The sequence below is a fragment of the Penaeus chinensis genome, chromosome 36, assembly GCF_019202785.1.
Source record: "Penaeus chinensis breed Huanghai No. 1 chromosome 36, ASM1920278v2, whole genome shotgun sequence".
Lineage (NCBI taxonomy): Eukaryota > Metazoa > Arthropoda > Malacostraca > Decapoda > Penaeidae > Penaeus > Penaeus chinensis.
The window spans coordinates 22,649,858-22,677,357 of NC_061854.1; the positions used below are offsets into that span (position 1 = coordinate 22,649,858).

A 27,500-nucleotide genomic window follows, 5' to 3' on the forward strand; every position below is an offset into this window, starting at 1 on the left:
TTTACTCAGAATCCTCAGTTGAGAGACCATTACAAATCAATTACTCTTCTGCTTCCTTAATTACTTAACAGGTAATTAACGCCAACACTCCCCACCCAAATATATTTATGTAGGTCTGAAATGTAAATATATCTTCTCCAGGCAATTAGAACTGCGAAAAGACAAGACTAATACTCATGAAAATGTCGATTTTCATCATTAATCGCTTTACTAGATGTATTTAGTCCCTTCGAGGTCCTTAGGCCCAAGGCAATCGTCTTCTTCATATGCATGTCATTTTGGAAGTATTTACGCGCTTCACAAGCTCGCCAAAAATGCCCGTACGTTATTCACATTAAATACCAATATGTTTTTCACCAAGTCCACTAGTCTCGGACAACAGTTTTATCGAGATTTTGATGCCAGGTACTTTTTCCTAATGATTCATTGGCAATTCAGGTAATTAGAGATAGAATTCGAATCAAGTGTTTTATTGAGCTAGGAGAACGGTTTTCCTGCAGATTTATATAACTGCAAGTACAATTAAAATTTAAATTAAATACTTTGAACAAGGGTTAAAGATGGTATTGATCCCAGGAACATAACAGCTAGATACTGAATGAGATGACCAAAGACCTATTGACCCAGAGAAAGAGGGAGGTGAAGGCCGCAGCTGGATTCTCGCAAATGCAATGCAACGGATCCCCCCCCCCCCCCCCCCCCCGCCAGAGCATCTTTCCATCAAGCATCCGACGGGCCTTTTCTCTGTGACCTTGAGAGGGTTTACGGTTGGTAGTCACAGGCAGCTGGCGGGGCGGAATTCCGTTTTCTCTTTAACTGGACTTTCGTTTTCCTAGTTGTTTACTGTCCCTGTAAATATATGTAAAGAATTTAATAATAATTAAAAATCAATATTTACGAGCATGGAAATTCTGCAGCTCCTGAGGCATGACAAATAAAAAAGCTAAAACCGAATTGGATTCACCTGATTCGGTTTCTTCCCTTATAACCGAGGCAGCTTTTTTCTTCTTTGTTACTGTATTCGTAGTTGTGTATTAATTTTCATTCATCAAAGAATTGATATTTCCATGACGGTTATCGTTAGCCAGAAGTACTATTGCGGTTTGAATAAGATTGATTCTTTTCTATTTAAATTTAGTTGTTTTACACTTAGACTGTGTTTCCCGCTTTATTTTCCTTTTTTTACGCAAGAAATAACGGCGTGGTGTTCAATGTATGTGTTTCTGAACATTTATACCCAAAGCAATGTTTGTTTTCCTTTTTCGTTTATGAATTCTGAAGTAGTGGGGTTAAAAGTGATAGTGTTCGCACCTAAAGCGTACATGAGTAAAGTCGTATTTCTCGTTAATTTCAAATGTGGAGTTTGCAGAGATGATCCTTACCGTTTTTAGTGTAAGACTTATAGAAATGAAAATTAAAATGTAATACTGTAAACACCAGAATATCAAGGTCGCCATACATTCTGTTCTAGGTTCCTTCTCCTGGGCCATACCCAGGAATGGAGGGGGCGGGGCTAAAGGGAAGAGGGGTATATATTGGAACACTTACAAGGCGTAAACACTGTCTCTTCGTAGGACTTACTGACAACATGAAGGTTCTTGCTCTTGGTGAGTGTGCGCAGCTGAATACGATTTGATAGGTCGTGTTACATAGATATTAATGAATTTTGCGTCCTACTTCGTCGTCCTTATTTTCTATCTCTTCTACAGTTCTGAATTTCTTGCAGATTAGATTCGTTAGCTGCTTCTTAATAATATTGAATTGATATAACAGGAACATACAAGAAAGTTTCGAATCGCCTTACTGCTATTGTGTATAGTATTACAGTTATTTTAAATGTCAGTATTAAAGTCACTACACCGAAAAAGTAAGTCTCTTCGTAGATGACTTTCGTTGGTAACATGTGCATTTTCTAAATACAATTATTCTTCACTCCAGTCGCTGTGTTGGTGGGCGTGGCCGCCGCCCTTCCCGGCCTCCGTCTGCGTCGCGACTCGTCTCCTCTGCGCTTCGAGCTGCCCTCCAACGCCTCACTGGTTCTGGGTGGAATCAACACCGGCTTCGACTGCGCCGAACTCCCCTACGGTTACTACGCCGACACCAGCAACGACTGCGCCCTGTTCCACGTGTGTCTGCCCTACATCGACAACAACGTGTACATCACCCGCCACTTCTCGTTCATGTGCGGCGAGGGCACCATGTTCGACCAGGAACGTCTCGTGTGCGCTTTCCCCGAGGAAGCCCTTCCCTGCTCCGAGGCCGCCGCCTTCAGGAGGTCCAACGAGTACTTCGGCCGCTCTGACGTCAACTTCCTGGAGTAGAGCCTCGGATGAGGACACAGGGTCGCTCCTCGACATTTCATCGCAAACACCGCTTATCATTATCAATGAGCATTTTATCTATTTTTCTATGGAAATGAAATTCTTTTAATCTATTAAAAAACACTTTCCCATTCAGTGATTTCCTTCCATACCCCGGAATTTTGGCGTAAATGGCATTGTACTGTATTGGAAAAAAAAATTGATAAGAAACTCTACAAGTCACAGTGGCAATGAGCATCGGATATATTTTTGTATGAAAATGAGTTTTCAGGAATGTTTAAAAACTATTTTCCCATTCAATTTTTTTCTTACGTACCCATTACTTTTAGCGTAGAACAATTGAAATATATTCTGATAAATATTAATGGTCACAGTCCATCAGTTAGTTACAACATGAAGCTTCAATAACAATATCTTATCGAAAGAAAAGCTGCAATTTGGGTAAAATGACCACCACAGTATAATTGTCAAATTTTACTTTTGATAAAGATTTAAGCCTTCTGTCATGACTACCTTCCTAGGATTATGGACCTGTAAATATTCACAAAAGAAATGAAGCATTAATAGATGCCTTGAGATCGCCATTATGTTTGCGGACCAAATACAATGAAAAACAAAAACAAAAACAGAAAGAAACTCACCACTATTTCTAAACATAATAAACAGCCTGTCAGTCAAAATAAAATAAGAATGTTATTTACTGAGGTTATAATAACTACAGAACAGTTCAGGACGCGTTTTGACCAAAGGCCTTATGATTGAGCATAATACTTTACAGGAATGAACGGATATTGTGAGGACCTTTTCATTTGCTTGTAGGTTCACACTATCCTTGTATGGCAATTCCTCACATAGCGTAAATCAAACAATACAAACACAAAGAGAAGCTGATCACTAATTGTGATAAGGAAAGTTTGGTATCATTTACAGGATTTTATGAAAACTGATTATAGTTAATAAATTTGGCGGTTGTCACTGATAACCGGTAATATATATATACATATATATATATATATATATATATATATATATATATATATATATATATATATATATATATATATATATATATATATATATATATATATATACTTGTCACAGGACGTTTTACTTCATGGCAACTACACAATCTTCAGTATTTTTCAGTAACTTTTCTTCTCACAGTGAATTAATTCACTTAAAAAAATATGTTTCTTCTTTAGTCTGGTATTATAATTCCTTCTTTCATAGATCAGCATTTTGGAGAAGAAAGGCACGAGTCTGGGAAAATGATTATATTTTCATGTTTGGACACTTGTTTGTTCAACAAAAGGAGCTCTTAATCAGATAATGATGTGAAATACATTGAAGGTGGAATCTGTTTATGCTTAACATTGATGGTCTGTTATATTAACTATTTTTAAATATAAGGAAAGCATGTGACGATGCTACATTTAAAATTATGATCATTGAAGAGTAAAGAGAACAAATACAAATGTTAATGTTTTCAATTATAATCAAGAAGAGGCAACGTTCCTGCAGCCATATCTTCGAATGGTTTTCATGGAAATGCAAGGTGGTTCAAAGAGGATTCTTACGTGTTAACATATGCCTACATGAAATCAGACAAGACTTTTGACCACCTGTGTATCTGAGCATGCGTTTTTCTCATGTCTAAATTAGTAAGGTGTCCCCTTTTTGTAGGGTTTAGTCGCTGGTTTTCTGAAAGATCTGTAAATGCGGGACACCCACACAACAAACACTCGACGGTTGTCTGTAGCATAAGACATCTTTATTCTTACACTGAACTGTCTCTCATGACACCTGCTGATGGCTAATTTTAAGGAGTAAAGATTACAGTTTGCGATAAGCTTCATGAAAGTTTATATCTATTGTCATTACATAAACTGATCCTTTGGCTCTAAATATTTACAATCGAGCTGCATATATCAGCGACTATTTTAGGATTCCCAGTACCGTGTATCATGATGAGTGTATGACACATTGGCAGGTTAAATGAACTGATATACGTACGTATCAGTTAGACACAAATCAACAACCTGCCATCAATAGGAGACATACTAACCTGCTCTGGTGATGGAATTGTGGGTAAAGAGGGGGGGAATAAAAATCACCCATGCTTCCTATATATTATTTTTTCCTATATATTATTTTTAGCTTTTTCTGCTTTACCTGTTTTTTTTTTTTTTTTTTTTTTTTTTTTTTTTTTTTTTATTATTAATGAGCTTGAGAATAAGACTATATGTTCATAGACGTCTGAGAATGTCTGTGTGCATTGTTGTATGTGAATGTGGTTATCCACTCAAGACAGGCACACCTTCTGCTATGAACATATCACTGTAAATGCATTTCGTACTGTACATTTACCAGCTGTTCTGACATTGCCCATCATTTTTCAAAGCCTGCATATGATGCAGTCCATAAATTGCAAATTATAATGTTAGGTTCGTGTATATCTAGGGTAGATAAAAAGCCTATTTCATGCTTGATGTGAATACTGGTGAGTTAACAATATATCACGTAATATCACTATAACCTGTATGCATAAAATGGACGGAAGATATCCAGTTTCCTTAGATTCAACTGAAGCTGACGGGATTCTCTCTCACTTTTCTATTCCCCTTTCAAAAATATTGTAAAATTCCTAATTTCTAATTTAATACTTAAAATTAGGTTTATACATATTACTTCATTATAAATGAACTGCTTTTAAAGTGTCATTTCCAGGGCATCATCTTTCTGGTTCTAGAGATGAAAACATAAACATAAATAAAACAGTCGAATTTCTCATGAATTTCAAGGTCACCCTGTCTAAAAGACTCCAGAGGGATGGAGGGGGATGGAGGGGGCGTGGCTAAGGAAAGGAGGGATATATATTGGGCTTCTCCAGGCAGTTCAAACATCTCCTTTCGTAGGATTCACAGACAACATGAAGGTTCTTGCTCTCGGTGGGTATAACGAAGCTGTGGATGCAATTCTGTTCCCCTCTTTATAGAGGTCATTATAATATATATAATTGTTTTGCAGAACAGTTAGTCGATGGAACTTGTCATGATACATTATATTAATCTTCATGTCTATATGATTAACTTTCTTATAAAAAGAATAGTCCTTTCACTTTCTATCACCTTCATTATTACTAAATCCATATTACACGTGTGTTAATATTCATTATCTCTTCAATGCAGTCGCTGTGTTGGTGGGCGTGGCCGCCGCCCTTCCCGGCCTCCGTCTGCGTCGCGACTCGTCTCCTCTGCGCTTCGAGCTGCCCTCCAACGCCTCGCTGGTTCTGGGTGGAATCAACACCGGCTTCGACTGCGCCGAACTCCCCTACGGTTACTACGCCGACACCAGCAACGACTGCGCCCTGTTCCACGTGTGTCTGCCCTACATCGACAACAACGTGTACATCACCCGCCACTTCTCGTTCATGTGCGGCGAGGGCACCATGTTCGACCAGGAACGTCTCGTGTGCGACTTCCCCCAATTTGCCCTTCCCTGCTCCGAGGCCGCCGCCTTCAGGAGGTCCAACGAGTACTTCGGCCGCGCCGACGTCAACTTCCTGGAGTAGAGCCTCGGATGAGGACACAGGGTCGCTCCTCGACATTTCATCCCAAACACCGCTTATCACTATCAATGAGCATCTTATCTATTTTTCTATGAAAATGACTTTTTTATGTATTAAATATCACTTTCCCACTCAGTAAATTTCCTTCCATACCCAAGGGCTGCGACATAATATAGTACCAGTACCATTTTGAACCCTAAGTAAATTTCACCTGAATAAGAAGATACGTTTTGATTAAATAATAAAGATATTACGAGTATCTTTTTTACGACTGTGTCTGAGGACTTACATGTGGCTACAATCTTTTCGAAATCAAAATCCTGTTGAGTTTCTGAGTCGGAAAATGTACGATTTTCTCTTAGTGCTTTTTAAGCATAAAGATCAAATCAATGAGTCACTGAAATTTAGGAGTTCCAGAAGAGTTAAAAAAAAAAATAACCCTTTAATGTTAACAAGCATCGGCCAAACTCCAGCGTCGAATTAAATACATTTCAGTCTGTATAATTTCACATCCAGAAAAGAAGTTTTCTTATGTTTTGTTTTGTTTTTCTGAAAATTATTTTTTCCCCAGGCCTAATTATCGCAACAGGATTTACTTCATATTGTATCTATTATTGATTTACATAGTTCTCAACTACGACCTAAGAGTAATCTTGTATTATCATCAGCGATTTACATTTTTACGTAGATCTGTGTGTTAAGATTCCAGTGCCTTATGGCAGGAGTTCCGACGGAGGATACGCAAGGGGATGAACGGAGTGTACCCATGCTCACCTCATGGCGTCCAGCAACGCTTGGAAGAAAAACAACGAAATACAACTTCCAGTCAAGATGACTGGATATACATATGCTTACACACACACACACACACACACACACACACACACACACACACACATATATATATATATATATATATATATACACACACGCACACACGCACACACACACATACATATACACGCACACACAAACATACATACATACATTTAGTAATTCGAAACGGAAGTCAGATGTACTGATATATATGTATATATATATATATATGTATATGGAAGATGGAATAATGTAATGCCGCAATGATATGTATATAGATATATAACAACCCTTCCTGACCTGGCCTCGAACCTAGGCCCCTCCGGGTATGAAACCGGAGGGCCAGAGCTAAACCAACCATACCACACGACCCACTAAAAGGAGTGTGCAACTACGACTTAACTAGTTCCAGTGTTTATGCATATACATTATATATATATATATATATATATATATATATATATATATATATATGTGTATATATGTGTGCGTGTGTATATATATTTATATATGTATATATGCATATATATGTATATTTATACATATATATAAATATATACATATATATGTATATATTTATAAATATGTATGTATACATCTATACATATATGTATATAGTTATACATATGTATATATTTATACATGTTTTTATTTATACATATAAATGTATATATTCATACATATATATGTATATATATATATATATATATATATATATATACAAATATATGTGTGTTGTGAATATGTGTACACACACACACACACACACACACACACACACACACACACACACACACACACACACACACACACACACACACACATATTTATAGACACACACACACACACATAAAGGCTTACGAGTTAGAAGGAAGACATACGCCAATAACCTCAAGAACTTTGGCATAGACTTAAGTGGTAAGACAGTGAGGAGAAGACTTCTGGAGTGTGGTTTAAAGTATTGTAGGGCCAAGAAGAAGCCGTTATTGACTGAAAAGGCAAGGAAGAAAAGACTTGAATGGGCAATCGCACACAGAGGTTTCAACTGGGAAAAAGTACTTTTCAGATATGAGAGCAGATTTTGCGTAATAAGTGGTAATCCGTAATATTTAGAAGAAGAAACGGAGAGAATATATTCCTGATTGCCTGAATCCCTCAGTTAAGCATAGTGATGGTGGGTCATGGTCTAGCTTGTGCTCCTGACAAAGGTGCTGGCCGATTGTACAAACTCAGTGGAACAATTAACGGAGAGTATTACATTAAAATCTGAAAACACTGTGCAGTTCTATCGCTTATCCAAACTTGTGAAGCAGTACTCCAACAGGACAATGCCACATTGCAATGACTGTTAAGACCTGGATGGCCAAAAGCAAGCTGACCGTTTTGGAATGGCCTTCATTCCTATTGACTATATAAATAAGTTGTATGAGAATATGGAACGATGAATCGATGTAGTGATAAACACAAAAGGAAGCTATACCAGATATTAAAGCAATGTCTTTATGTAAAAGATATTAAAATGGGATGCAAATAATCTAATTCACATCATTAATCATTTATTGCATGTGGCTATAAATTCAACAATGAATAAGTAATTTTCTTAAATAAAACAAGTGTGTGTGTTTATATATATATCTATAATTATATATGTATATTCACTTACATACACACACATACACACACACATATATATGTATGTATATGTTTACATATATATGTATGTATATATATTTTTATATATACTTATATATAAATATATATGTATATATGTGTGTGTGTGTGTGTGTGTGTGTGTGTGTGTGTGTGTGTGTGTGTGTGTGTGCATGTGCATTATATTTATATTAACTGGCATTTCTGAATTTGAAATATTCATAATAATTATTGCTTTTCTAATATGTTCAAACGTTAGACTGCATCACTTGTATTTACAATGAACAGATTCCTTAATTCCAGTATCGGGATTTCCGAGTAGCAAACATTATAAAGGAATGTCATGTACAAATTTCTTCAGAATTTCGAGGTCATTCTGCCTGTGTAGGGACTTCTCTCGGGGGATTGGGGGGCGTGGCCAGGTTAAGGAGAGGTATATATTGGAGTTTCTCCAGGTAGTTTGAACATCTCCATTCGTAGGACTGACAGGAAACATGAAAGTTCTTGCTTTTGGTGAGTTGAGACACACACACACACACACACAAAATAAAATATATATATATATATATATATACATTAATATATTAATTTTATGATTGCCTTGATATTCGATGATGCCTTTGAAATAGAGCAAAATAATCCGACTATGTGATGTCTATTAATATATAACTTTATATATCAATATATAGTCCTATATAACTTGTAATAATAACAATTTTCGTTATGTAGTTGCTGTATTTGTGGGCGTGGCCGCCGCCCTTCCCGGCCTCCGTCTGCGTCGCGACTCGTCTCCTCTGCGCTTCGAGCTGCCCTCCAACGCCTCACTGGTTCTGGGTGGAATCAACACCGGCTTCGACTGCGCCGAACTCCCCTACGGTTACTACGCCGACACCAGCAACGACTGCGCCCTGTTCCACGTGTGTCTGCCCTACATCGACAACAACGTGTACATCACCCGCCACTTCTCGTTCATGTGCGGCGAGGGCACCATGTTCGACCAGGAACGTCTCGTGTGCGCTTTCCCCGAGGAAGCCCTTCCCTGCTCCGAGGCCGCCGCCTTCAGGAAGTCCAACGAATACTTCGGTCGCGCCGACGTCAACTTCCTGGAGTAGAGCCTCGGATGAGGATACAGGGTCGCTCCTCGACATTTCATCCCAAACACCGCTTATCATTATCAATGAGCATTTTATCTTTTTTACTATGGAAATGAAATTCTTCTTATCTATTAAAAAACACTTTCCCATTCAGTTATTTCCTTCCATACCCCGGAATTTTGGCGCAAATGGCAATGAACTGTATTGGAAAAAAGTTTTGATAAGAAACTCTAAAGTCACAGTGGCAAATATATATTTGTTTTTCCTACAAAAAATAAAATCAGTATTTCTCAGTAACATTTTTTTCTCAGTGATTTAATCAATTTCAAAATTGTTTCTTTATCAGTCCAGTAATTTAGTCATTAGCCATATATTCTTTGGAAAGAAAAGTTGAGTTACCTGTAGAATGACCATTTTCACTCTCCGTCTCTGCGTTTATTAGCAGTTTCTGAACATACCTTGCTTTAGACGTCAGCACTTTGGAGAAGAGAGGCACGAATCTGGGAATCATAATTTGATTTTCATGTATAGAAAAGGAGCTCTTAATCAGATAATAATGAATACATTGAAGTTGGAATCTGTTTATTGCTAAGCATTGAAGGTTTGTTGTATTAACTCTTTTTGATTCTAAGAAAAGCATGTGACGATGCTACTTTTATGATCATTAAAAAGTAGAGAGAACAAACACGAATGATAATGTTTTGAAGCATAATCAAGACAGGGAGCGTTTCCGCAGCCAAATCAGTGCCATGGAGCTGCAGAGTGAAAATGCGGAACGCCCACACAACAAACACCCAACAGTTGCCTCTGTTTTTGTAGCAGAAGACATCTTTATTCTTACACTAAACTGTCTCCCATGAAACCTGTTGGTGTCGAAATTTAAGGTGTAAAGTTTACAGTCAGCGATAAGCATCAAAAGGGTTTGCATGCATTATCAGTACATATGGGGATTATTTGGCTGTATTTTCTTAAAGATTTACAATTTGCATGTGTCGGAGACTGTTTTTAATACAGTGTATCTTCTGGTGAATATTATACACATTGGTAGGTTCCATGAACAGATTGACGTCGGCATCAGTTAGGCACACTTTAATAACTTGCCTTCAATAAGAAACGCACTAATCTACTTGAGGAAGGTGTTGTATTTTTTCTGAATGGGCTTGAGAATAAGACCATACGTTCATAGACGTCAGGGAATGTCTGTGTGCATATTTGTATGTAAATGTTGCTGGTATGTGGTTATCCACTCACGAACTAAAGATATACGTACCTTCTGCTATGAACAATGTAAATGCATTTCGTATCAGCCGTTCTGATAGTGCTTTTCAAATCCTGTATATGCTGCAGTCTATAGATTAAACATTATAATATCAGGTTCGTGTATATCTAGGGTAGATAAAAGACCTATTTCATGCTTGATGTGAATACTGGTGGGTTGATATTTCACGTAATATCACTATAACCTGTATGCATAAAATGGACGGAAGATATCCAGTTTCCTTAGATTCAAATGAGGCTATGGCATTCTCTCTCACTTTCTTATTCCCCTTTCCTATGCATTATAAAATTTCTAATTTCTAATCTAATGCTTAAAATTAGGTTCATACACTTTACTTCATAAATAATTGCTCTGAACTGATTTTCAAGTGTCAATTCCAGGGCATCATCTTTCTGGTTCTAGAGATGTAAACATAAACATAAATGTAACAATCGAATTTCTCATGAATTTCAAGGTCACCCTGTCTAAAAGACTCCAGAGGGATTGAGGGGGCGTGGCCAAGGAAAGCAGGAGTATATATTGGGCTTCTCCAAGCAACTCAAACATCTCCTTTCGTAGGATTCACAGACAACATGAAGGTTCTTGCTCTCGGTGGGTATAACGAAGCTGTGGATGCATTTCTGTTCCCCTCTTTGTAGAGGTCATTATAATATATGTAATTTTTTTGCAGAACAGTTAGTCGATGGAACTTGTCATGATACATTATATTAATCTTCATGTCTATATGATTAACTTTCTTATAAAAAGAATAGTCCTTTCACTTTCTATCACCTTCATTATTACTAAATCCATATAACACGTGTGTTAATATTCATTATCTCTTCAATGCAGTCGCTGTGTTGGTGGGCATGGCCGCCGCCCTTCCCGGCCTCCGTCTGCGTCGCGACTCGTCTCCTCTGCGCTTCGAGCTGCCCTCCAACGCCTCGCTGGTTCTGGGTGGAATCAACACCGGCTTCGACTGTGCCGAACTCCCCTACGGTTACTACGCCGACACCAGCAACGACTGCGCCCTGTTCCACGTGTGTCTGCCCTACATCGACAACAACGTGTACATCACCCGCCACTTCTCGTTCATGTGCGGCGAGGGCACCATGTTCGACCAGGAACGTCTCGTGTGCGACTTCCCCGAGTTTGCCCTTCCCTGCTCCGAGGCCGCCGCCTTCAGGAGGTCCAACGAGTACTTCGGCCGCTCCGACGTCAACTTCCTGGAGTAGAGCCTCGGATGAGGACACAGGGTCGCTCCTCGACATTTCATCCCAAACACCACAAAGCATTGAACATCAAAACTATCTTTAACGAAGAATGAAATTTAATAATGTATTAAAAAACACTTTCCTATCCAGTAATTTATTTCCGCACCCAAGGATAAAGGGCAACACATACAGTGTACTGCATATCTGATTACGGAAATTATGTGATTTTTCATATTTATGATACCAGTTAGATTTTACTTTAATTATAAACTAGCATTTTTTTTTTTTTTTCGAGAGAGAGAAAGCAACATGAAGATCAAAATATATGTAGAAACAAAAAGCTCTACAAACTAACACGCGCCCGCTGACATCCCGATGACTACTAACCCTACCAGAACAAACCAAAGGCATACGAATTAGTCCGGAAAAGAGCTTTGATTACATTGCAGTGACATCCCAAGAATGGCCCTAGTCCGCCAATTTTTCAAGACGACAGTTTACTGTCATCTTAAACGTCAAACAAAGTAAAGTAAAACAAATGAGTAAAGAGGTGAAATATCGAAGGGGGTTGAGGGGAGAAGGTAAAGTGTTGAAATTTAGGGAAGTTGGAGGTTAAAAGTAGGGGTCGAAAAAAAAAACACTTACATAGTTATAATATTCATAGTTTTCGTTCAAGTCTGGAGTTTCGCGGGAGGGGGAAAGCAGTTATTTATGATTCAAGGAAGCTGGTAACAATATAAGAACATTAATTATATTTTATTTAAATAAACATTTTTTTTCTTACGTCAGTTTGCTATGCGTACGGTAAAATAGCACGCTGTCTATCGTATTGGGAACACTTAGTGGGCTATTGTGATTTTGTATTTCAGGAGAGGGATGGCCTAGCGCCGCCTTCACTCTCATTTTTCGCACTCGCTGACCAGCCAAAAGACACTCACGAAAGAGAAAAAAGAAGACACCATGGAAGAAAAGGGAGAAACAAATGATGAAGAAAGTTTTCGTATATGCTTCCATATTTAAAAATGACTTTCAACACAATAGGAAATATCCTGACGCATAATTTATGGACGTAGGCGAAGCTATATTCGAATTAGTCCCTTTTCCATACCAAAATAAAATCTCAGAGAACGACATTATGTTTTTTGGTTCACAGAACCTAATGTATAATGCAACCATCACAAAACTTTGACAATTAGCGATTTTAATTATGAAAAGATTGTGACTTTATTAACAACTAGAAGATATGCAAATTCTTAATATACATTATAATAGCGTGCTCAGTGGCTCAGTGGGTTACGGCACTCGAGCACAGATCAAGCGTTAGCAAGATGAAGCCTCTCTGGTGATTAAAACCCCTTCTGTTCGTAGCATACAGAGGGAGGAGGCAACCTTTAGAACTTGTAGGTCGAAGCTACGTATCATTCTGCCCAACTTGTTTATTTATATTTTTACTTAAAACTGTAATCGCATTCACAATCTTAAAGAGGATAAGATGTGCAGATTGGGGGTATTGTTTACACAGAATAGTAACATTATTTATTGTTTTCATAGAAAAATGTATTAGATGCTCATTGATGATGATGATCGGTGTCTGGGATGAAATGCCGAGGAGTGACCCTGTGTCCTCGGGGAAAGCGCACTCGAGATCCCTCCTTCCCTTGGCCACGCCCCCTCCATCCCCCTCCATCCCTTTGGAGTCTTTTAGACGTCCTTCCGCAAGCAGGGTGACCTTGAAATTCAAGAAAAATTCGACTGTTATATTTCTGTTTATGTTTACGTCTCTAGAACCAGAAAGATGATGCCATGGAATTGACACTTGAAAATCATTTCAAAGCAATTACTTATTAAATAAAGTGAATTAACCTAATTTTAAGTCTTATATTGGAAATTCTTAAAAAATCCAATGTATTGGAAAGTCGATAAGAAAGAGAGAGAGAATCCCGTCAGCTTCATTTGAATCTAAGGAAACTGGATATCTTCTGTCAATTTTTATGAGTGCAGGTTTTAGTGATATTACGTGATATATTGTTAACTCACCAGTATTCACCTCAAGCATGAAATAGGTCTTTTATCTATCCTAGATATACACGATCTTAACATTATAATTTATAATCTATGGACTGCAGCTTATGAAGGCTTTGAAAAATGATGAGCAATACCAGGACAGCTAGTAAATGTACATTACGAAATGCATTTATAGTGTTCATAGCAGAAGGTACGTATATCTTTAGTTTGTGAGTGAATAACCACATACCAGCAACATTCACATACAAATATGCACACAGACATTCTCAGACGTCTGTGAACGTATGGTCTTATGCTCAAGTCCATTCAGAAAAAATACAACGCCTTCCTCAAGCAGAAAAGATAGAGATAAAATGGGTGATTTTTACCCCCGCCCCTTCTTCCTCGATCCCATTACCAGAGCAGATTAGTACATCTCTTACTGAAGGCAAGTTATTAAAGTGTGCCTAACTGATGCCGACGTCAATCTGTTCATGTAACCTACCAATGTGTATAATATTCACCAGAAGATACACTGTATTAAAAACAGTCTCCGACACATGCAAATTGTAAATCTTTAAGAAAATACAGCCAAATAATCCCCATATGTACTGATAATGCATGCAAACCCTTTTGATGCTTATCGCTGACTGTAAACTTTACACCTTAAATTTCGACACCAACAGGTTTCATGGGAGACAGTTTAGTGTAAGAATAAAGATGTCTTCTGCTACAAAAACAGAGGCAACTGTTGGGTGTTTGTTGTGTGGGCGTTCCGCATTTTCACTCTGCAGCTCCATGGCACTGATTTGGCTGCGGAAACGCTCCCTGTCTTGATTATGCTTCAAAACATTATCATTCGTGTTTGTTCTCTCTACTTTTTAATGATCATAAAAGTAGCATCGTCACATGCTTTTCTTAGAATCAAAAAGAGTTAATATATCAGACCTTCAACGCTTAGCAATAAACAGATTCCAACTTCAATGTATTCATCATTATCTAATTAAGAAACTGCTAACAAACGGAGAGACGTAAAGTGGAAATGGTCATTCTATAGGTAACTAAACTTCCCTTTCCGAAGAATATATGGTTAATAACTAAATCACTGGACTGATAAAGAAACATAAATTGACCAAATAACTGTGAGAAAAAAAATGGCTGCTGAGATATACTAATTTTATTTTTTTTGTAGGAAAAAATTATATTTGCCACTGTGACTTTTAGTTTCTTATCAAAACTTTTTTCCAATACAGTACAATGCCATTTACGCCATAATTCTGGGGTATGGAAGGAAATTACTGAATGGGAAAGTGTTTTTTAATAGATTAGAAAAATTTCATTTTCATAGAAAAATAGATAAGATGCTCATTGATAATGATAAGCGGTGTTTGGGATGAAAGGTTGAGGAGCGACCCTGTGTCCTCATCCGAGGCTCTACTCCAGGAAGTTGACGTCGGCGCGGCCGAAGTACTCGTTGGACCTCCTGAAGGCGGCGGCCTCGGAGCAGGGAAGGGCTTCCTCGGGGAAAGCGCACACGAGACGCTCCTGGTCGAACATGGTGCCCTCGCCGCACATGAACGAGAAGTGGCGGGTGATGTACACGTTGTTGTCGATGTAGGGCAGACACACGTGGAACAGGGCGCAGTCGTTGCTGGTGTCGGCGTAGTAACCGTAGGGGAGTTCGGCGCAGTCGAAGCCGGTGTTGATTCCACCCAGAACCAGTGAGGCGTTGGAGGGCAGCTCGAAGCGCAGAGGAGACGAGTCGCGACGCAGACGGAGGCCGGGAAGGGCGGCGGCCACGCCCACCAACACAGCGACTGCTTGAAGGAAATATTTATTAAGTAATTGTGCACGATTTGGCATATGATGAAAAGAATATCACAGTGAAGGTGTATCCTGGTACTGAATCAAAAGCATTAAACGATGTCAATGCAAACAAAAAATGCAGAGGAATAAGGTCATTTTTGTGTGGGAATTACGTTTAACCACGGATGAACAAAAACACTAAAGTTCCGATTTCTTAGATTTGGAAATGGAAACTGCACAATTATACCCACCGAGAGCAAGAACCTTCATGTTTGTGAATCCTACGAAAGATGTTTATGCTGCCTGGAAGAGCTCCAATATATAGTCCTACTGCCCTTGGCCACGCCCCCTCCATCCCTCAGGATTCGTTTAGACGTCCTTACGCAGGGAAAGTGACCTTGAAATGCTGAAGAAATGCGAGTGTTATAGTTCACGTTAACCTTTAGGTAACTTAAAGTCGGCAGAATCTGTTAATAATGCAGCAAGTCTTTAAAGGGTACTAGGAACTACTTTGAATTCGTTGCTCTTAAAAAGATATATAAAAATAAAAGAAATGAAAAACAATCTAGTATGGAAGAAAATATTTTAGAAGGCTATGTATAGTTATATTCTGTAAATGGAAAAAATAAATCCCATGCCTTTGCTGTCATCAATATGGAGTCGGGTATTTCATTCGTTGACTTTATAAAAGTAATATAAGTTTATATATTTCTTGTGCTTTTTAATAACTCCACGAATCGATGTAACACAACTATAACGACTTGACTATTCCAAAATAAAAACCAGGCTCTATATTTCCTAATCTGTTTGTCACATTATGAAACATTCTAGAAGATGAGTAAAACTGACCGAGATCCTTGGTATTCGTGGAAATACATCAAACACTTCATAATGAGTGGATAACATGTCATTTAATGAAAGTCAGTAGTTACTAATCATATACCATACACGTGTATTTAAAAATATGCGTACATAGTAAAAACATCTCCAGGCTTATGAAAAAGTAGGTTTATATTTTATGAATTATTCGACACGACGTGAAAAACTACGCCACAACGGCAAATGATGCAATGGTAGATTATGTAAATTTCACTTGATTTCATTTCCTTCCATGCGCCATTTGTTTCCCTTTTCTCCGATACGTATGCAAGGACAAAGTTGTGTTGTTGCCATGAAGTAAAACGTACTGTGACAAGTACATATATATATATATATATATATATATATTTATATATATATTACCGGTTATCAGTGACAACCGCCAAATTTATTAACTATAAGCAGTTTTCATAAAATCCTGTAAATGATACCAAACTTTCCTTATCACAGTTAGTGATCAGCTTCTTTTTGTGTTTGTATTGTTTGATTTGATGTGAGGAATTGCCATACAAGGATAGTGTGAACCTACAAGCAAATGAAAAGGTCCTCACAATATCCGTTCATTCGTGTACAGTATTATGCTCAATCATAAAGCCTTTGGTCAAAACGCGTCCTGAACTGTTCTGTAGTTATTATAACCTCAGTAAATAACATTCTTATTTTATTTTGACTGGCAGGCTGTTTATTATGTTTAGGAATAGTGATGAGTTTCTTTCTGTTTTTGTTTTTGTTTTTCATTTTATTTGGTCCGCAAACATAATGGCGATCTCAAGGCATCCATTAATGCTTAATTTCTTTTGTGAATATTTACAGGTCCATAATCCTAGGAAGGTAGTCATGACAGAAGGCTAGGCTTAAATCTTTATCAAAAGTAAAATTTGACAATTATACTGTGGTGGTCATTTTACCCGAATTGCAACTTTTCTTTCCATAAGATATTGTTATTGAAGCTTCTTGTTGTAACTAACTGATGGACTGTCATCATTAGTATTTATCAGAATAGTTTTCAAGTGTTCTACGCTAAAAGTAATGGGTACGTAAGAAAAAAATTGAATGGGAAAATAGTTTTTTAACATTCCTGAAAACTTATTTTCATACAAAAATATATCCGATGCTCATTGCCACTGTGACTTGTAGAGTTTCTTATCAATTTTTTTTTTTTTCCAATACAGTACAATGCCATTTACGCCAAAATTCCGGGGTATGGAAGGAAATTACTGAATGGGAAAGTGTTTTTTAATAGATAAGAAAATTTTCATTTTCATAGAAAAATAGATTAGATGCTCATTGATAATGATAAGCGGTGTTTGGGATGAAATGTCGAGGAGCGACCCTGTGTCCTCATCTGAGGCTCTACTCCAGGAAGTTGACGTCGGCGCGGCCGAAGTACTCATTGGACTTCCTGAAGGCGGCGGCCTCGGAGCAGGGAAGGGCTTCCTCGGGGAAAGCGCACACGAGACGTTCCTGGTCGAACATGGTGCCCTCGCCGCACATGAACGAGAAGTGGCGGGTGATGTACACGTTGTTGTCGATGTAGGGCAAACACACGTGGAACAGGGCGCAGTCGTTGCTGGTGTCGGCGTAGTAACCGTAGGGGAGTTCGGCGCAGTCGAAGCCGGTGTTGATTCCACCCAGAACCAGCGAGGCGTTGGAGGGCAGCTCGAAGCGCAGAGGAGACGAGTCGCGACGCAGACGGAGGCCGGGAAGGGCGGCGGCCACGCCCACCAACACAGCGACTGCATTGAGGAGATAATGAAGATTAACACACGTATAATATAGATTTGGTAAAAATAAGAGTGATATAAAGTGAAAGTAGTATGTTTTTATGAAAAAGTAAATCATATAATCTGGTACTGCATGAAGATTAATATCATGTATCATGACAAGTTCCATCAACTATCTGTACTGCAAAATAATATATATTTTATAATGGCATCTACAAAGAGGGGAACAGAAACGCATCCACAGCTTCGTTATACCCACCGAGAGCAAGAACCTTCATGTTGTCTGTGAATCCTACGAAAGGAGATGTTTGAACTGCCTGGAGAAGCCCAATATATATCCCTCCTTCCCTTGGCCACGCCCCCTCCGCCCTCCTCCATCCCTCTGGAGTCTTTTAGACAGGGTGACCTTGAAATTCATGAGAAATTCGACTGTTACATTTATGTTTAAGTTTACGTTTCTAGAACCAGATAGGTGATGCCCTGGAATTGACACTTTAAAAGCAGTTCACAACAATCACTTATAATGAAGCAATATGTATAAACTTATGTATAAATCTTAAATGTTAAATTAGAAATTAGTCATTTTACAGTGCTTTGGAAAGGGGAATAAGAAAGTGAGAGAGAATGCTGTCAGCTTCATTTGAGTCTAAGGAAACTGGATATCCTCTGTCGCCGCTAATGACCTTAGCTGTTGACGCGGCAGATAATTTTAAATAATAAATCAATCTGTCCATTTTTATGCATACAGATTATAATGATATTATAACCTGTCATATATTGTTAACTCACCAGTATTCACTTCAAGCATGAAATAGGTATTGTATCTACCCTAGATATACACGAACCTAACGTTATAATTTGTAATCTATGGACTGCAGCATATGCAGGCTTTGACAAGTGATGAGCATTATCAGAACGGCTGGTAGATGTACATTACGAAATGCATTTACAGTGATATGTTCATAGCAAAAGGTATGCATATCTTTAGTTCGTGAGTGGATAACCACATACCAGCAACATTCACATACAAATATGCACACAGACATTCTCAGACGTCTATAAACGTATGGTCTTATTCTTAAGTCCATTCAGAAAAAATACAACGCCTACCTCAAGCAGTAAAGCTAGAGATAAAATGGATGATTTTTACCCCCGCCCCTTCTCCCTCGATCCCATTACCAGGGCAGATTAGTGCGTCTCTTATTGAAGGCAAATCATTAAAGTGTGCCTAAGGTAAATTACTTCATGTAACCTGCCAATGTGTAATATATTCATTAGAAGTTACACGGTATCACGAATCATGAAACAGTCGCCGACACATGCAGATCGATTGTAAAGCTTTAAAATACAGGCAAGTAATCCCCTTATGTACTGATGATGCATACAAACTCTTATGATGCTTATTGCTGATTGTAAACTTTACTCCTTAAATTTCGACACCAACAAGTTTCATGAGAGACAGTTCAGTGTAAGAATAAAGATGTTTTCTGCTACAAAAACAAAGGCAACCCTTGGGTGCTTGTTGTGTGGGCGTTCCGCATTTATACTCTACAGCTCCATGGCACTGATTTGGCTGCGGAAACGCTCCCTGTCTTGATTATGCTTAAAACCATTATTCATGTTTGTCCTCTCTACTTTTTAATGACATTAACTTTAAAAGTAGCATCGTCTCATGCTTTTCTTAGAATCAAAAAGATTTAACATAACAGACCTTCAACGCTTAGCGATAGACAGATTCCAACTTCAATGTATTCCACATTATCTGATTAAAAGCTCCTTTTGGCGAGCAAAGAAGTGTCCAAACATGAAAGCCATCTATGATTCCCAGATTCGTGCCTCTCTTGTCCAAAGTGCTGACGTATGAAAGAAGGAATGTACAGAAACTGCTAACAAACGGAGAGACGGAGGGTGGAAATGGTCATTCTATAGGAACTCAACTTTGCTTTTCGAAGTATATATGGTTAATAACTCTAAATTAAATTTTTTTTTTTTTTTTTAGGAAACTGGTATTTGTCACTGTGACTTAGGCTTTCTTATAAAAAAAAAATATATAAAAAAAATCCAATACTGTATAATGCCATTTACGCCAAAATTCCGGGATATGGAAGAAAATTATTGAATGGGAAAGTGTTTTTTAATAGATTATATAAATGTAATTTTCATAGAAAAATAGATAAGATGCTCATTGATAATGATAAGCGGTGTTTGCGATGAAATGTTGAGGAGCGACCCTGTGTCCTCATCCGAGGCTCTACTCCAGGAAGTTGACGTCGGCGCGGCCGAAGTACTCGTTGGACTTCCTGAAGGCGGCGGCCTCGGAGCAGGGAAGGGCTTCCTCGGGGAAAGCGCACACGAGACGTTCCTGGTCGAACATGGTGCCCTCGCCGCACATGAACGAGAAGTGGCGGGTTATGTACACGTTGTTGTCGATGTAGGGCAGACACACGTGGAACAGGGCGCAGTCGTTGCTGGTGTCGGCGTAGTAACCGTAGGGGAGTTCGGCGCAGTCGAAGCCGGTGTTGATTCCACCCAGAACCAGTGAGGCGTTGGAGGGCAGCTCGAAGCGCAGAGGAGACGAGTCGCGACGCAGACGGAGGCCGGGAAGGGCGGCGGCCACGCCCACCAACACAGCGACTGTAGTGAGGAAATGTTTGACATTCGTGAAATGTGTTCTAAATATATCCTGTATGAATAATGATAATCAAATGAATTTTATAATAAAGGGTATCAAATGGGGTGATGCATTACCATGTCTGCTTCATGTAAACAAATAAGTATCAGTGATTTTAATGTTGGTCTAGGATATTTGGCTATACCGCTTGTGTAATTAACATTCAGGCAAAATTACTTGATTGATTTAATTAAGAATATGAACCCTTCAGGATATCTTCTTTCATCTTGGAGAAAATAAAAAATAAAATAAAAACAAATAAGCCATAGACTTTAAAAACGGCTATGAATTGTCTTTTTTCAACCTCGTAAACTCACCGAGAGCAAGAACTTTCATGTTGTCAGCAAGTCCTGAGGAGAGGAGATGTGTACACTGCTTGAAGTCGCCCCAATATATATCCCCCTTGCCCTTGGCTCCGCCTCCTCCTTCCCGAATCCAATAAATCAGAGAGTGAAGACCGAAAAGCTTTTAAGTTTCCTTTACAGTGACCTTGAAATTCTCTGGAGTTGCCAGCGTGGCAATTCCATGATCTATGTTGGAGGGACTTGTAAGCTGTCGGTGATTGGCCTTTTGGTTGTTTTAGCTTTTTATTTCTTTTCTTTTTACATTAAGTCTCATTATGAATTTAGAAAGTGTTCTGATGTTTTTTTTTCTGGTCGAAATATATGAGTTGAATGCACTTATTTGATGCTTAACAAGTGCGAATTAAAAAAAAAAAAAAAAAAAAGTGGCGTTACGAAGGCGTAAAAGTTTTAAAAGGGTAGGAATTGGTAATTATTTTCTTAAGATTTATGAAAGTATAATGTTATTACCATGGGGGTAGCAATTATCTGTTTTTAATGTATTAGTATAATACTGTCAAAATTGTAAATGTATTTTCTTATTTCCTTTTTTTATTATTCATTTTACCAATTCATTTCTTAAAATAAAAAAGTGAAGTTCGATTACCTGACTACTTGATTATCACTTTGTCTTGTTGACGGATGTCAGTGTAATAAAACCAGGGCAAGGCGTGCAACACTGGGGAAATACATTCCATCTCATAAGAACGATACATTATAGATGATTGAATTGAGAAACCCAATAATTCACACAGGTTATATATCTCAAGCATTATAGACATGCCTCTAAAAATGTATAGTAGTTGGCGAGGTCTCCAGAGAACGATGACCCCACGGCACATAGAATAGAGACGTGCAGAATTCTTTTAAACAAAACAAGCCGATATGGATGGTATCGGGAAAAAATCAGAATCTGTTATAAATAATCAGGGTTTAAGTCAAACATGTAATATAGTACAACATACAGCAGCCCTATATTCTTTATGAATATTTGAATGTTAGAAGATACGCACGAAGTCTGTCCAGCATTAATACATACATATATATACATGCATGCATGCATTTATACTTGAATACAAAACGACAAAGGCAAAGGACACGCCATAACCATGAGTACACTCATACGTATACTGGACGCACGCAGTTACTTTAAGAAAATCGATGATTGATGGATGATTATCTTCGAAGTGTGGTCTTATTGTATCCATTGCCCCCAAGGAGTCTCGTAAATGAATGTCATTTAGACTTTTGATTATACAATAGTCCGGCAACGCCTCGCTGGTTCTGGGTGGAATCAACACCGGGACATGTCACTGGTAGTGCGTTTGGGGGAGACTTTCGCCTGAAGGTCTGCTTAGTTCACTTAAATGTCACACAGGAGGTATACTAGTAAGGCAAAACGTTGAATATGCAGATGCATATGAAAGAAACAAAATTATTTTTTGTTCTTATTCCATGAAATATGCTCTTCTTTATTTTAATATATAATATGTTAAGAAAGTGTATTACTAGAATATACTTGGTTGTAAACTTATTTTAGACCACGGATCGTGTACATAATACACATTGCTGATTAAAAATTATGTTAATTAATCTTACTGATGTAAGCGAAGTAGACAAGTCCCAAGTTTGTTTATCAGTAACATAACAGAAAGTCAGTTACATTACATTCGACTAATGTTGAGTCCTGGTAGAGATCAGACAATGTTGTCGTAATGGTTAAAAGTAAAGTACAAGATAAAAGAGTGATTTTTATTATATTTGACATTTTTTTTTAACAGAAAGGCGTTGCTTTATTCATTGGGAATATTTGATGTCTCGCAGGAAAACTCGAAGAGCGACTGTTGCGTCCTCATCCGAGGCTTTACTTCTCCAGGAAGTTGACGTCGGAGCGGCCGAAGTACTCGTTGGACCTGATGAAGTTAACAGCCTCGGAGCAGGGAAGGGCAAACTCGGGGTAGTCGCACACGAGACGTTCCTGGTCGAACATGGTGCCCTCGCCGCACATGAACGAGAAGTGGCGGGTGATGTACACGTTGTTGTCGATGTAGGGCAGACACACGTGGAACAGGGCGCAGCCGTTGCTGGAGTCGGCGTAGTAACCGTAGGGGAGTTCGGCGCAGTCGAAGCCGGTGGTGATTCCACCCAGAACCAGCGAGGCGTTGGAGGGCAGCTCGAAGCGCAGAGGAGACGAGTCGCGACGCAGACGGAGGCCGGGAAGGGCGGCGGCCACGCCCACCAATACAGCGACTGCATTGAGGAAATAATGAATATTAACACACGTGTAATATGGATTTGGTAAAAATAAGAGTGATATAAAGTGAAAGGAGTATGTTTTTATGAAAAAGTAAATCATATACACTGGTACTGAACGAAGTATAATATCATGTATCATGACAAGTTCCATCGACTAACTGTACTGCAAAATAATATATTTTATAATGACCTCTACAAAGAGGGGAACAGAAACGTATACAACGACGTTATACCCACCGAGAGCAAGAACCTTCATGTTGTCTGTAAATCCTACGAAAGGAGATGTTTGAGTTGCTTGGAGAAGCCCAATATATACTCCTCCTTCCCTTGGCCACGCCCCCTTCATCCCCCTCCATCCCTCTGGAATCTTTTAGACGTCCTTACGCAGGCAGAGTGACCTTGAAATTCGTGAGAAATTCGACCATTACATTTCTGCTTATGTATTCGTCTCTAGAACCAGAAAGATGATGCCCTGGAATAGACACTTTAAAAGCAGTTCACAGCAATCACTTATAATGAAGTAATATGTATAAACTTAATATTAAGTGTTAAATTAGAAATAGTGATTTTACAGTATTTTGGAAAGGGGAATAATAAAGTGAGAGAAAATCCCGTCAGCTTCATTTGAATCTAAGGAAACTGGATATCCTCTGTCCATTTTTATGCATACAGGTTATAGTGATATTACGTGATATATTGTTAACTCACCAGTATTCACTTATCTACCCTAGATATACACGAACCTAACGTTGTAATTTGTAATTTATGGACTGCAGCATATGCAGGCTTTGACAAGGGATGAGCAATATCAGAACGGCTGGTAAATGTACATTACGAAATGCATTTACAGTGTTCACAGCAGAAGGTATGTATATCTTTAGTTCGTGAGTGGATAACCACATACCAGCAACATTCACATACAAATATGCACACAGACATTCTCAGACGTCTGTGAACGTATGGATTTATTCTTGAGTCCATTCAGAAAATATACAACGCTTTCCTCAAGCAGAAAAGATAGAGATAAAATGGGTGATTTTTACCCCCGCCCCTTCTTCCTCGATCCCATTACCAAAGCAGATTAGTACATCTCTTACTGAAGGCAAGTTATTAAAGTGTGCCTAACTGATGCCGACGTCAATCTGTTCATGTAACCTACCAATGTGTATAATATTCACCAGAAGATACACTGTATTAAAAACAGTCGCCGACACATGCAAATTGTAAATCTTTGAGAAAATACAGGCAAGTAATCCCCTTATGTACTGATAATGTATGCAAACTCTTTTGATGCTTATCACTGACTTTAACTTTACTCCTTAAACTTTGACACCAACAGGTTTCATGGGAGACAGTTCAGTGTAAGAATAAAGATGTCTTCTGCAACAGAAAACAGAGGCAACCGTTGAGTGCTTGTTGTGTGGGCGTTCCGCATTTACACCCTGAAGCTCCATAGCACCGATATGGCTGCGGAAACGCTCCCTGTCTTGATTATGCTTCAAAACATTATCATTCGTGTTTGTTCTCTCTACTTTTTAATGATCATAAAAGTAGCATCGTCACATGCTTTTCTTAGAATCAAAAAGAGTTAATATAACAGACCTTCAACGCTTAGCAACAGATTCCAATCTGAATGTATTCATCATTGTCTGATTAAGAGCTCTTTTCCATACATGAAAATCAAACTATGATTCCTAGATTCGTGCCTCTCTTCAAAGTGCTGACGTCTAAAGCAAGGTATGTTCAGAAACTGCTAACAAGCGGAGAGACGTAGAGTGGAAATGGTCATTCTATAGGAACTCAACTTTCCTTTCTGAAGAATATATGGCTAATGACTAAATCACTGGACTGATAAGGAAACATAATTTTGAAATTGATTAAATCGCTGTGAGGAAAAAATGGTTACTGAGAAATACCGATTTTATTTTTTGTAGGAAGAAAAAAAAAAAAGATATTTGCCACTGTGGCTTTAGTTTCTTATCAAAACTTTTTTCCAATACAGTACAATGCCATTTACGCCAAAATTCCGGGGTATGGAAGGAAATTACTGAATGGGAAAGTGTTTTTTAATAGATTATATAAATGTAATTTTCATAGAAAAATTGATTAGATGCTCATTGATAATGATAAGCGGTGTTTGCGATGAAATGTTGAGGAGCGACCCTGTGTCCTCATCCGAGGCTCTACTCCAGGAAGTTGACGTCGGCGCGGCCGAAGTACTCATTGGACTTCCTGAAGGCGGCGGCCTCGGAGCAGGGAAGGGCTTCCTCGGGGAAAGCGCACACGAGACGTTCCTGGTCGAACATGGTGCCCTCGCCGCACATGAACGAGAAGTGGCGGGTTATGTACACGTTGTTGTCGATGTAGGGCAGACACACGTGGAACAGGGCGCAGTCGTTGCTGGTGTCGGCGTAGTAACCGTAGGGGAGTTCGGCGCAGTCGAAGCCGGTGTTGATTCCACCCAGAACCAGCGAGGCGTTGGAGGGCAGCTCGAAGCGCAGTGGAGACGAGTCGCGACGCAGACGGAGGCCGGGAAGGGCGGCGGCCACGCCCACCAACACAGCGACTGTAGTGAGGAAATATTCGGCATTCGTGAAATGTGTTCTAAATATATCCTGTATGAATAATGATAATCAAATGAATTTTATAATAAAGGGTATCAAATGGGGTGATGCATTACCATGTCTGCTTCATGTAAACAAATAAGTATCAGTGATTTTAATGTTGGTCTAGAATATCTGGCTATACCGCTTGTGTAATTAACATTCATGCAAAATTACTTGATTGATTTAATCAAGAATATGAACCCTTTAGGATATCTTCTTTCATCTTGGAGAAAATAAAAAAATAAAACAAAAACAAATAAGCAATAGACTTTAAAAACGGCTTTGAATTGTATTTTTTCAACCTCGTAAACTCACCGAGAGCAAGAACTTTCATGTTGTCAGCAAGTCCTGAGGAGAGGAGATGTGTACACTGCTTGAAGTCGCCCCCAATATATATCCCTCTTGCCCTTGGCTCCGCCTCCTCCTTCCCGAATCCAATAAATCAGAGAGTGAAGACCGAAAAGCTTTTAAGTTTCCTTTACAGTGACCTTGAAATTCTGTGTAGTTGCCAGCGTGGCAATTCCATGATCTATGTCGGAGGGACTTGTAAGCTGTCGGTGATTGGCCTTTTTGTTGTTTTAATTTTACATTTAGTCACATTATGAAATTAGGAAGTGTTCTGATGTTTTTTGTTTTTTTTTCTGGTCGAAATATATGAGTTGAATGCACGTATTTTATGGTTAGCAAGTGCGAATTAAAAAAAAAAAAAAAAAAATGGCGTCACGAAGGCGTAAAAGTTTTAAAAAGGTGGGAATGGGTAATTATTTTCTTATGATTTATGAAAGTATAATGTTATTACCATGGGGGTAGCAATTATCTGTTTTTAATGTATTAGTATAATACTGTCAAAATTGTAAATGTATTTTCTTATTTCCTTTTTTTATTATTCATTTTACCAATTCATTTCTTAAAATAAAAAAGTGAAGTTCGATTACCTGACTACTTGATTATCACTTTGTCTTGTTGACGGATGTCAGTGTAATAAAATCAGGGCAAGGCGTGCAACACTGGGGAAATACATTCCATCTCATAAGAACGATACATTATAGATGATTGAATTGAGAAACCCAATAATTCACACAGGTTATATATCTCAAGCATTATAGACATGCCTCTAAAAATGTATAGTAGTTGGCGAGGTCTCCAGAGAACGATGACCCCACGGCACATAGAATAGAGACGTGCAGAATTCTTTTAAACAAAACAAGCCGATATGGATGGTATCGGGAAAAAATCAGAATCTGTTATAAATAATCAGGGTTTAAGTCAAACATGTAATATAGTACAACATA

General features: G+C 38.5%; 9 protein-coding genes across 9 annotated transcripts; 4 read left to right on the forward strand and 5 right to left on the reverse strand.

The window, feature by feature from the left end:
• The first annotated feature begins 1,588 nt into the window (after positions 1–1,588).
• On the forward strand, positions 1,589–2,452 carry LOC125044864 (U-scoloptoxin(01)-Cw1a-like). The gene is made up of 2 exons (XM_047641827.1): positions 1,589–1,607; positions 1,927–2,452. The coding sequence occupies exons 1-2, from the start codon at positions 1,589–1,591 to the stop codon at positions 2,319–2,321; spliced, it is 414 nt and encodes a 137-aa protein (XP_047497783.1). The 3' UTR covers positions 2,322–2,452.
• A 2,798-nt stretch (positions 2,453–5,250) lies between these two features.
• Positions 5,251–5,892, forward strand: LOC125044865 (U-scoloptoxin(01)-Cw1a-like). Its single transcript, XM_047641828.1, has 2 exons — positions 5,251–5,269; positions 5,510–5,892. Exons 1-2 carry the CDS (start codon positions 5,251–5,253, stop codon positions 5,890–5,892), a joined length of 402 nt encoding a protein of 133 aa, XP_047497784.1.
• A 1,984-nt stretch (positions 5,893–7,876) lies between these two features.
• Positions 7,877–9,467, forward strand: LOC125044866. Its single transcript, XM_047641829.1, has 3 exons — positions 7,877–7,913; positions 8,836–8,868; positions 9,085–9,467. Exons 1-3 carry the CDS (start codon positions 7,877–7,879, stop codon positions 9,465–9,467), a joined length of 453 nt encoding a protein of 150 aa, XP_047497785.1.
• A 1,833-nt stretch (positions 9,468–11,300) lies between these two features.
• On the forward strand, positions 11,301–11,942 carry LOC125044867 (U-scoloptoxin(01)-Cw1a-like). Its single transcript, XM_047641831.1, has 2 exons — positions 11,301–11,319; positions 11,560–11,942. The coding sequence occupies exons 1-2, from the start codon at positions 11,301–11,303 to the stop codon at positions 11,940–11,942; spliced, it is 402 nt and encodes a 133-aa protein (XP_047497787.1).
• Positions 11,943–15,228: 3,286 nt separating this feature from the next.
• Positions 15,229–16,001, reverse strand: LOC125044868 (U-scoloptoxin(01)-Cw1a-like). The gene is made up of 2 exons (XM_047641832.1): positions 15,983–16,001; positions 15,229–15,742 (listed from the first exon to the last, which is right to left on the reverse strand). Exons 1-2 carry the CDS (start codon positions 15,999–16,001, stop codon positions 15,360–15,362), a joined length of 402 nt encoding a protein of 133 aa, XP_047497788.1. The 3' UTR covers positions 15,229–15,359.
• Positions 16,002–17,847: 1,846 nt separating this feature from the next.
• Positions 17,848–18,612, reverse strand: LOC125044869 (U-scoloptoxin(01)-Cw1a-like). Its single transcript, XM_047641833.1, has 2 exons — positions 18,594–18,612; positions 17,848–18,346 (listed from the first exon to the last, which is right to left on the reverse strand). Exons 1-2 carry the CDS (start codon positions 18,610–18,612, stop codon positions 17,964–17,966), a joined length of 402 nt encoding a protein of 133 aa, XP_047497789.1. The 3' UTR covers positions 17,848–17,963.
• Positions 18,613–20,543: 1,931 nt separating this feature from the next.
• On the reverse strand, positions 20,544–21,341 carry LOC125044870 (U-scoloptoxin(01)-Cw1a-like). Its single transcript, XM_047641834.1, has 2 exons — positions 21,323–21,341; positions 20,544–20,968 (listed from the first exon to the last, which is right to left on the reverse strand). Exons 1-2 carry the CDS (start codon positions 21,339–21,341, stop codon positions 20,586–20,588), a joined length of 402 nt encoding a protein of 133 aa, XP_047497790.1. The 3' UTR covers positions 20,544–20,585.
• Positions 21,342–23,169: 1,828 nt separating this feature from the next.
• On the reverse strand, positions 23,170–23,858 carry LOC125044871 (U-scoloptoxin(01)-Cw1a-like). The gene is made up of 2 exons (XM_047641835.1): positions 23,840–23,858; positions 23,170–23,596 (listed from the first exon to the last, which is right to left on the reverse strand). The coding sequence occupies exons 1-2, from the start codon at positions 23,856–23,858 to the stop codon at positions 23,211–23,213; spliced, it is 405 nt and encodes a 134-aa protein (XP_047497791.1). The 3' UTR covers positions 23,170–23,210.
• Positions 23,859–25,662: 1,804 nt separating this feature from the next.
• LOC125044872 (U-scoloptoxin(01)-Cw1a-like) lies at positions 25,663–26,542 on the reverse strand. The gene is made up of 2 exons (XM_047641836.1): positions 26,524–26,542; positions 25,663–26,168 (listed from the first exon to the last, which is right to left on the reverse strand). Exons 1-2 carry the CDS (start codon positions 26,540–26,542, stop codon positions 25,786–25,788), a joined length of 402 nt encoding a protein of 133 aa, XP_047497792.1. The 3' UTR covers positions 25,663–25,785.
• Positions 26,543–27,500: the final 958 nt, after the last annotated feature.

What these genes read in the sequence shown, in the direction of transcription:
- LOC125044866 (XM_047641829.1), top strand. Translation starts at nt 7,877, where the DNA reads ATGGTGGGTCATGGTCTAGCTTGTGCTCCTGACAAAG. An exon ending in AGCTTGTGCTCCTGACAAAG is followed by an intron (nt 7,914 to 8,835) that starts GTGCTGGCCGAT and finishes CTCCATTCGTAG; the next exon opens with GACTGACAGGAAACATGAAA. An exon ending in CATGAAAGTTCTTGCTTTTG is followed by an intron (nt 8,869 to 9,084) that starts GTGAGTTGAGAC and finishes TTCGTTATGTAG; the next exon opens with TTGCTGTATTTGTGGGCGTG.